Here is an 11047-nt window from a genome sequence, read left to right on the forward strand (position 1 = left end):
TCTTTCTTGTCATTTCTTATAGCACAATAATATTCCATCACCATCATATACCACAGATTGTTTAGCTATTCCCCAATTGATGGCTATTCCTTTGATTTCCAATTCTTAGCCACCCCAAAAAGAGCTAATAGAAATATTTTTGTACAAATAAGTCTTTTTCTCTTTTGGGGGCATGTCTTTAGGATATAAACCTAGCAGTGGTATTGCTGGATCAAAGGGTATGAACAATTCTATATCCCTTTGAGCACAGTTCCAAATTGCAGAGCCCTACTTTAATAAAGAGATAATAGTCAAGAAATAGGCTAGGGACTTTAAGCCTTTTCTGATGAGTGTAAAATTCATTTACTGCCCTGCTCCTCTCCCATCTCTTCCCCCACTCCATAAGCCATTTCCTGTTTCTTTCATGTAGGATTTCACTTCTGCCCTTCCCCCTCCTCCACTGCATTCCCTTCACCCCTCAATTTAACCCTAAAGATGTCATCACCTAGCTAGGTGACACAGCGGACAAAGCATCACCCCTGGACCCAGGGGGATCCCAGCCAAAACCCAGCCTCAGACACAAGACAGTTGCCCACTGTATGACCCCAGGTATGGCCCCCAGCTCCAGTTTTTTATGGCTCTATAGGGTCTTGTATTTGAAAGTCAAATTTGCCATTCAGTTCAGGTCTTTTCATCACAAATATCTGAAAGTCTTCTTTTTCATTAAAGTCCCATTTTTTCTGCTGAAAGATTTTGCTGGGTAGGTGATTCTTGGTTGTAATCCCATTTCCTTTGCCCTCTGGAGTATCATATTTCATGCCCTCCGGTCCTTTAATGTAGAAGCTGCTAGATCTTGTGCTATCCTGACTGAGGCTCCACAGTACTTGAATTCTTTCTTTTTGGCAGCTTGCTAACATTTTCTCCTTGACCTGAGAGCTCTGAAATTTGGCTATAATATTCCTAGACCTTAAACTCAGAGTTGCCTCAAGGAGAGACTAACACACACACACACACACACACACACACACACATACACACACACACATATACACACACAACTGGGTAGAATAATCTATTTAATCTGGGCAGCAAATGAGCCTAACACTCACCAGAATTAGCTCAAAGACCTCAGTTTCATTAGAATTGGCTCAAGGAGGGAATAATGTACACACTCAGTTGGGTGGAGTAATCTCTATAACCCTGCAGGAAAATAGGAGGGGAAGGGGATAAAGAGAGAGGGGCAAAAGAAGGAAAGGCAGAGTGGGGGAGGGGACAGACAGAAGCAAATCCCTTTTGAAGAATGATAGGATGAAAGAATATGGATAATAGAATAAATATCATGGGGAAAGGAATAGGATGGAAGGGAAACAGTTAACAATAGTTATCATGAAAAAGAAAAAAGGGGGAAAATTGTACAAAAAATATTTATAGCAACTTTTAGTGGAGGCTAAGAATTGAGAATCAAGGGAATGTCCATCAATTGAGGAATGATGAATAAAACTGTGCTATATGATTGTAGTGGAATGGTCTTGTGCTACAGGAAATGACAAATAGGATGATCCCAAAAATACCTGGAAAGACTAATGAACATGGATGTATAGGGAAGTGAGCAGAGCTGGTAGGACATTGTGCATAGTGACAGCAGTATTGTTCAATGAGGAATTGTGAATGATTTAACTACTCTCAACAATGCAATGATCCAAGACAATCCCAAGGAAATAATGAGGAAACTTACTATGCACCCCTATAGAAAGAACTGATAAAAAGAACACTTGTGGATTGTACATATATAACCTGGTTGTGATCTTGTGGAGGGGGGAGGAAAGGGAGGGAGGGAGGGAGAAAAATTTGGAACTCTAAATCTAATAAAAATGAATGTTGAAAACTACCCTTACATGTAACAGGAAAAAAAATAAAATAAATGTTTGTTGCTTAAAAAAGAAGAAGAAGAAGAAGAAATAGACTAGGGAAATGAGCAAACAGAAAAAATTCTGACCAAAGAAAGTTAATATGGTGACAAGGAAGATCAAAACACACCCTCAGAAGAAGATAAGTAAAAGCTCCAATATCCAAATACTCCAAGAATAATAAGAACTGGTCTCAGGCAATGGAAGGGCTCAAAAATGACTTTGAAAATAAAGAGTGGTAGAAGAAAAAATGGGAGTAGAAATGTGATGCAAGAAATGATGAAAAAGTCAATAGCTTGATAAAGGAAACAACAAAAAATACTGAAGAAAATAACACCTTAAAAAGCATACTAGGCCAAATGGTAAAAGAGGTACAAAAAGCCAATGAGGAAAATGCCTTGAAAAGTCAAATTAGCCAAATGTGAAAGGAGGTACAAAAGCTCACTCAAGAAAATAACTCCCTAAAAATTAGGATTGTGGAAGTGGAAGCTAATGAATTTATGAGAAATCAAGAAACAATAACATAAAACCAAAAAGATGAAAAAAAAAATAGAAAGGCAATGTGAAATATCTCATTGACAGAAAAAAAAAAACAAAACCTGACCTGGAAAATAGATCCAGGAGAAAGAATTTGAAGATTTTGAAAATTATTGAACTACCTGAAAGCCATGCTCAAAAACAAAAACAAAACAAAACAAAACAAAAAAAGAGCATAGACATCATCTTCCAAGAAACAGTCAAGGAAAATTGTCCTGATATTCTAGAACCAAAAGGTAAAATAGAAATTGAAAGAATCCAACAACCACCTCCTAAAAGAGATCCCCAATGAAAACTCCCAGAAATAATATAGCCAAATTCCAGAGCTCCCACGTCAAGGAGAACAGCAGCCAGATATTCAAGAACTGTGTTGCCACAGTCAGGATAACACATGACCTAGCAGCTTTTACATTAAAGGATCAGAGGGCTTGGAATATGACATTCCAGAGGGCAAAGGACTGGGATTACAACCAAGAATCTACTCAGCAAAACTAAAAAAAAATCCTTCAGGGAGAAAAATAGGCATTCAATGAGAGGACTTTCAGGGATTCTGAGCTGAATAGAATATCTGACTTTCAAACACAAGACTCAAGAAAAGCAGAAAAAGGTAAACAGGAAAAAGAAAAAAGTGATTTTAAAAGGTTAAACTGTTTACATTCCTACATGGGAAGATATTTGTTACTCATAAGAACTTTCTCATTATTAGGGCAGTTGGATGGAGCATATATAGACTTCACAGATGTGGGTTGAATATGAAGGGATGATATCTAAAAATGCTAAAAATTAATGAGTGAGAGAAGATTACACTGGAAGGAGAACATGGGGGAGGTGAGAGGAAGTGAGTGAACCTTACTCTCATCAGAATTGGCTCAAAGAGGAAATAATATACATAATTGGGTATAGAAATCTATCTTGCCCTACAGGAAAGTAGGAAGGGAAGAGTATGGGGGTGTTTGATAGAAGGGAGGGGGTAGTCAGAAGCAAAACACTTTTTTTTGTGTGTGTGGGACAATGGGGGTTAAGTGACTTGCCCAGGGTCACACAGCTAGTAAGTGTCAAGTGTCTGAGGCCGGATTTGAACTCAGGTCCTCCTGAATCCAAGGCCAGTGCTCTAACCGCTGTGCCACCTAGCTGCCCCAAAAGCAAAACACTTTTGAGGAAGGACAAGGTGAAAAAAATTTTGAAGCAAGTTTGTCTAATAAAGGCATTGTTTTTCAAGCATATAGAGAACTGAATGAAATTTATTAAAATAAGAGCCCTTAAATAATCAAATAATATGAACAGTTTGATGAAATAATAAAGCTATGTATAGACATATAAAAGAGCCCACTCTAACTCACTATTAATTGGAAAGATGTAAGTCAAAACAATTCTGGGGTACTACTGCATAGAAAATAGGATTAAATAATAAGACAGCAGAAAAAAATGACAAATGTAGGGGAAATGGGAAAAATGAGACATTAATGCACTGTTGGTGGAGTTGTAAACTTATTCAACCACTCTGTAGAGCAATTTGGAACTATGCTGGCCTCACAATAACACTACTAGGTGTGTATGCAAAAAGAGATAGAAAACAAAAAGGAAAAGAATTGATATATACAAAATAGTTATAGCAACTTTTTTTCTGGTGGCAAAGAATTGGAAACTGAGGGGATGTCCATCAATGGGGGAATGGCTGAACAAATTGTGGTATGTGATTATAATGAATAATATTGTGCTTTAAGAAATGATGAGCAGATATGAAAGAATACTCAATCACTATTGATTGGAGAAGTGCAAATTAAAACAACTGAGATATGACTTCTCACCTATCAGATTGGCTAATATGACAAAAAAGGAAATTGGAACACTAATGCATTGTTGGTGGAGAGCAATTTGGAAATATGCCCAAAGAGCTATAAAACTGTGCATACCCTTTGACCCAGCAATACCACTATTAGGTCTATATCCCAAAGAAATCCTAAAAAAGGGAAAAGGACCCACATGTACAAAAATATTTATAGCTGCTCTTTTTGTGGTGGCAAAGAATTGGAAATCGAGAGGATGCCAGTCAATTGTGGAATGGCTGAACAAGTTGTGGTATATGAATGTAATGGAATACTATTGTGCTATAAGAAATGATGAGCAGGGGCAGCTAGGTGGTGCAGTGGATAGAGCACCGGCCCTGGATTCAGGAGGACCTGAGTTCAAATCCAGCCTCAGACACCTGACACTTACTAGCTGTGTGACCATGGGCAAGTCACTTAACCCCAATTGCCTCACTAAAATATATATATATATATATATATATATATATATATTTTGTAGCAATTCTTTTTGTGGTGGAAAAGAACTGGAAGTTGAGGAGATGCCTACCAATTGGGGAATGGCTAAACAAGCTTTGGTATATGGTGGTTATGGAATATTATTGTGCAATAAGAAATTACAAGCAGGGTGATTACAAAAGGTCTGAAAAGACTTGCTTAAACTGACATACAGTGAAGTGAGCAGAACCAAGAGAACTTTGTGCACAGAGACAACAATATTATTTAATGAAGAACTATGTATGACTTAACTATTCTCAACAATACAATGATCCAAGACAATCCCAAAGGACTACTGATGAAACATACTATCCACCTCCAAAGAAATAACTGATATTAATGGAACACAGACTAAAGCATGCTATTTTTCACTTTCTTTCATTTTTTTCTTTTATTCAAGTTTTCTTATACAAAAAGACTAATATGGTAAGGTTTTACATAATCATATATGTATAAGCCATATCTGATTGCTTACCACCTCAGGGAGGGAGGAGGGGAAGAAGGGAAGGAGGTATAAATATTGGAACCCCAAACTATGAATTAAAATTCTTATTAATTTTTAAAAAGTAAATACAAAAATGTTTTTTACATATAATTGGGAGAAAATGCTAAATAAAGAAAAAAGAATTTTCAAAATATATATTTATAACAGCTCTTTTTATGGTGACAAAATTTGGAAGTTGAGAAGATGTCCATCAATTGGAGAATGGCTAAATAAGTTGTGGTATATGAATGTGAAATACTGTTGTGCTACAAGAAATGATGAGCAGCTTCTCAGCAATACAATGATCCAAGACAGTTCCAAAGAACTCATGATGGAAAGTGTTCTCCACATCCAGAAAAAAGAACTGTGAAATCTGAATGCAGATTGAACAATACTGTTTCTACTTTTGGGGTTTTTTTTGTTCTTTTTGGAGGTTTTTCCCTTGTGTTATGATTCTTCTTTCACAACATGAATAATGCAGAAATATGTTTAATGTGATTGTACATATATAACCTATATCAGATTGTCTTCTGCCTTGGGGAGGGGGGAAGGGAGGAAGGAAAATTTGGAATGCAAAATCTTATAAAAACAAATGTTGAATACTATCTTTACATGTAACTGGAAATTTTTTTAAAAATACTTTTATGATTTTAAAAAAGAGAGAGGTGATGAGCAGATTTCAGAAAAACCTAGAAAGACTTATATGATACTGATGCTGAGTGAAGTGAGCAGAACCAGAAAAACACTGATCACAGTAACAGCAACATTGTGGAATGATCAACTGTGATAGACTTTGCTTTTCCACAATGATCCAAGACAATTCCAAAAGACTAAATGAAGGAAAATGCTTTCAACATCCAGAAAAAGAACTATGGAGTCTAAATGTAGATCAAAGCATGCTATTTTGACTTTATTTGTTGTCAAAATAGTATGCTTTGATCTACAGTCAGACTCCTGCTTCAGGGATAGGAACTCAGTATTTGACAAAAACTGCTGGGAAAACTGGAAGATAGTATGGCAGAAACTAGGAATAGACCAACATCTTACACCTTATACAAAAATAAGGTCAAAATAGGTTCAAGATTTAGACATAAAGGGTGATACCATAAATTAGGAGAGGAAGGAATAGTTTACCTCTCAGATCTATGGAGAGAAAAACAATTTATGTCCAAACAAGAGATAGAGAATATTGTAAAAAGCAAGAAGGAAGACTTTGATTACATTAAATTAAAAAGGTTTTGGGGGCGGCTAGGTGGCGCAGTGGATAAAGCACTGGCCCTGGATTCAGGAGTACCTGAGTTCAAATCCGGCCTCAGACACTTGACACTTACTAGCTGTGTGACCCTGGGCAAGTAATTTAACCCCCATTGCCCCACAAAACAACAACAACAACAACAACAAAAACACACACATAAATTAAAAAGGTTTTGTACAAACAGAAGCAATGCAGCCAAAATTAGAAGGGAGGCAGAAAACTGGGAAACAATTTTTAAAGCCAGCATTTCTAATAAAGGCCTCATTTCTAAAATATATCAGGAACTAAATCTAATTTATAAGAATCTAAGTCATTACCCAATTGAGACATGGTCAAAGGATATGAACAGGCAGTTTTTTGATAAAGAAATCAAAGCTATCTATTGCCATGTGAAAAAATGCTCTAAATCACTATTGATCAGAGAAATGCAAATTAAAACAACTCCCAACCTCAGACCTATCAGATTGGCCAATATGACAAAAAAGGAAAATAATAAATGTTGGAGAAGCTGTGGGAAAATTAGAACACTAATGCATTGTTGGTGGAGCTATGAAGTGATCCAACCATTCTGGAAAGCAATTTGGAACTATGTCCAAAGGGCTATGGGACTTACCCTTTGACCCAGTGGTACCACTGCTAGGTCTGTATCCCGAAGAGACTATAAAAAAGGGAAAAGGATCCACATGTACAAAAATATTCATAGCAGCTCTCTTTGTGGTGGCAAAAAATTGGAAATCGAGGGAATGCCCATCAATAGGGGAATGGCTAAATAAGTTGTGGTATATAAATGTAATGGAATACTATTGTGCTGTAAGAAATGATGAGCAGGAGGAGTTCAGAGAAACCTGGAAGGACTTACATGAAATGATTCTGACTGAGAGGAGCAGAACCAGGAGAACATTAACAGCAACATTGTGTGATAAACAATGGGGATAGACTTGGCTCTTCTCAGCAGTGCAACAATCCAAAACAGTTTCAAAGAACTCATGATAGAAAATATTCTCAACATCCAGAAAAAAGAACTATGAATTATGAATGCAGATTGAATCATACTGTTCCTACTTTTGGACTGTTTTTTTTTTTCTTCTTGTTTGAGGTTTTTCCTTTGTGCTGTGATTCTTCTTTCACAAGATGACTAATATAGAAATATGTTTGATGTGACTGTACATATACAACCTATATCAGACCGCTTTCGTCTTGGGGAGGAGGGAGGGAAGGGAGTGGGGCAGAAAAGAAAAATTTGGAACTAAAAATCCAGTGTAAACAAATGTTGAAAACTATCCTTATATGTAATATGTAACTGGAAAATAGTAAAATTACATTTTTAAAAAAAGAATATTGAAAACTATATATATGTAATTTGAAAAACATAAAATACCATTAAGAACCTTTTTAAAAATTAAAATAAAATAAAGGTGCAACCTCCTTTAAAAACAGAGCTGGGGGTGCCTACAGCGTTCTTCTGCTCCAGGCCTGTCCAGGCAAGATTCCAATGTGAAGGGTTTTCCTGTATCTTCAGTTGCTACAAGGGAATGTTCAGCCACAAAAAATAAAGGTGTGTGTGTGTGGGGGGGGGGGAGATGTGTAAACAATGCTAGGCAGCATTAAGAGAGCAAAGACATGCTCCCTATGTAATAGATACTAATAAAATGGTCACCCGTGTCAGTCACTTGTAAAGAGGGGGAACTTAAAAACAAACAGGAGAGGACAGCATGGGGGGTCAGGCAGTACTCAAGACAACAGGGTGTAAATGAATCAACTTAAAACACAGAAGATGAGAGCAGGACAGGGTGGTTACTACTTTATTCAATTCCATGCCTATTTTTGTACAGAAATGATGCATGAGTAAGAAACTGCCAGCTTTGTAGACAATCTCCTAGGTCTATGGAAATAGCATGGATTGCTGATGTTGCTCATGGTTGTGGATGGAATGCACTCACCTGGGCAAGTCTGCTGCTCCCAAGGGACATTGTCTCTCAATCCTGTGTAGGTAGCAAAATAACCAAAGTGACTCTATTTTGTAAAGTTCCTCCATCTTCTCCCTAGTTCTTATCTACCTCAGGTATCCGCTTCACCCACCCTTAACGGCCCCACAAATGTAGCAAATAGCCAAAACTCTTACTAACAAATTCTATGCCTTTCTAATAACCATGAGACTGTATGGAGAGACCTTGAAAATCCTTCCCCACTTCTTTAGCTCAGCACAGAAAAGCCCATATCTCCCCCATCCCATAACCTCAATCCCATACCGACTGCCTCTGGGCTCATACTCTGGGAGACTGCTATCTTTTGTAGTTTATAATAAAACTTCTAATTTCCCTCCAATGTTGGTGTCTGCTATACCTGCTTGGGTCAGTCCTAGGTCCTCTGCAGACTGAGCTGGGGAAGGGAGAAAGATCCCAGTAAGAAGAGGTCTTTCCTCTCTCTTCCTAGGCAGGAGGCTGGCCTTTGGGGATTTACAGTGAGGCCCAGGCCCTGCCTATAGGAGAGATAATCCAGTATTCAGAGGGAAGCCAGGAATTAGGGTTAGGGTTAGGTAGGGTCAGGTTTGCAAATGAAGATGGTCTGAAAAGGAAGACAACTCCCTTACTCTCACCTTCTGCCCCCCCCCATCCTTCTACAGAGACCCAAGAGGCAGAAGGGGTTCACCCTTAGATGGGATGAGAGCAATGGGCGCCTCAATGACCCCAGAGTCAGCTCTCCATCCAACTGGTATTCTGCCCTCCCAGCATCCCCTCTCTCCCCAGCTAATACACACACACATTACCTAGACAATAGAAGGCTTAATATAGGAGGGAGAGAACCTAGGGAAACTTGATAGGGAGGGCTCTGGAATCTGCCAGGGAATGACCAGAGGAAGTCTGAGACTGGGAGCCAAAACCCAGTCTGAGAGACCTGAGAGAAGTGGGGGCAGGGAAGCAGGCGAGCAGAGGTAGGGTCTGGGATTGTGGATAGCCGAACCTGGGAAAGCAAGATGGTTCTGTCCTGAGGGGAGCTCCTGGGAGCCTCTGGTGGTCCTCAGGCTACCTTAGAGAGACAAACACCTGGGATCTGAGAGAGAAGCAGCCAAGAGCCACCAAGAAAGAGCTCTGGTTCCTCTGCATCCGAGGAGGGGTCTGGGGACAGGAAGGCGGGACTTGTGGATCCTGACAGGGGGCCGGGTCTGAAGGCAAACAACTGAATCTGTAACCAGGAGGTGGGGGCAGGGAGAAAGGCCACCTGAATCCTGTTGGGAAGGCTTGAAGCCGGATAACTGGATCCCTACGGGTAAAGTCTGAAGCTAGGATCGTGGGACCCAAAGGTAAATCTCAGGAGGGTCAGCCAGAAGGGATAAGGGGAGCTGGTCCTGGAGCCAGGCCGCGGAGGGAGGCGTGCTTCTGGCAGACCTGGAGGATGAGACCCAATGGCAAGGACAACCAGCAAAAGCCAGGATTTGTGTGCGGGCCCTGGGTTGGACCTACCTGGGATCTGCAAGCACAGCGCTGGCTTCTGGAAAGCAGAGCGATCTCAGTTCAAAGACGTCCTGCTTCCCGCCAGCCCGCTCCGGAAGGGTCTTCCTAGTCCCAAGAGCACCGTCCTATCCAGCCCCTGAGGCCCTCAGGACGGTTGAGCCCTTTCCTCCAATCACACCCAGGGCCAGGCTCAAGGACTCCGACCGCCTCTCCTCCCTAAGCCCTGCCCTCCATCACTTAGAAGGCCTTCACTGCAATGATCCCTTCTTCCGCCTTAAACTCCACCCCCGTGCTCAAACTCCACCTGGGGCACCACCCACCAGGCTGGTCATCTCTGAGGGCTCCTCCTCTCCAGGGCCTCCACCACCTCCCTCCCTCCCAGACTCGGCTCCTCCTCCTTCAGAGTAGAAAGACTGCCAGGACGCAACTGCAGCTCCAGACTAACTGAAAGTAATCTCTGCAAGTAAATCAGACCTTGATGCAAAATACACTGACAGGCATATGATTAGGAACTGTAAGAATAAGAAGTAAATGTAATTGGATCAGAATTACTCCATGCTACATTGAATGCAATCAGGATAGAGTGTCAAACTGATGGATGGATGGATGGATGGATGGATGGATGGATGGATGGATGGATGGATGGATGGATGGATGGATGGATGAAGTGATTTTACTATGTAAGATAGTTCAGAAATACATTGAACTGAATTTATTCCATTTGGTAATTTTGTTTCATGTTTTAAATCTATGACAATATTATTATGCTTTTAACTTTTCTCCTATTGAAATGTTTGTGAAACCATTGTAATGGAAATGCTGTAATTTGAAAAATGATTTCTAGAAGGTGACACAATTGCATGAGAAATGATTGTTAATAATCGATATCTTGGGAGGGACCCAGTGTTCTCCCCTTCTTTCTTAGTCTTTTCTCTCCCTCCCCTCCTGCAAAATCCAATTCTCCTTGAAAGGTAGATTCATTTGGATCATACCATGGTCAATATAGAGCTATAAAAAGAGAGAGATAAAGAAAGAGATATAAAAAAGGCAAAGAGCCTATATGCACAAAGATATTCATAGCAGCTCTTTTCTGGTGGCAAAGAATTGGAAATTGAAAGGATGCCCATCAA

The 11047-nt window shown here is 39.8% G+C and overlaps 1 protein-coding gene across 5 annotated transcripts in view; it reads right to left on the minus strand.

The window, feature by feature from the left end:
• The window catches only part of LOC122726661 (zinc finger protein 260-like), a 30032-nt gene extending 19549 nt beyond the window's left edge, over positions 1–10483 (minus strand). For 2 of the 5 annotated variants that reach the window (XM_043964507.1, XM_043964504.1), the window contains exons 1-2: positions 9927–10483; positions 8406–8447 (exon numbers count right to left, since the gene is read on the minus strand). Coding sequence is in view for 2 of the 5 variants with exons in the window: in XM_043964504.1 (XP_043820439.1) it covers positions 8406–8435 (30 nt within the window). In the remaining 3 variants the exon portion in view is untranslated. Of the gene's footprint in view, positions 1–8405; positions 8448–8808; positions 8845–9926 lie in introns of all 5 variants that reach the window. The other 3 variants (XM_043964508.1, XM_043964506.1, XM_043964505.1) reach the window with 2 other exon arrangements.
• Positions 10484–11047: the final 564 nt, after the last annotated feature.

Source organism: Dromiciops gliroides, chromosome 4, assembly GCF_019393635.1.
Source record: "Dromiciops gliroides isolate mDroGli1 chromosome 4, mDroGli1.pri, whole genome shotgun sequence".
Lineage (NCBI taxonomy): Eukaryota > Metazoa > Chordata > Mammalia > Microbiotheria > Microbiotheriidae > Dromiciops > Dromiciops gliroides.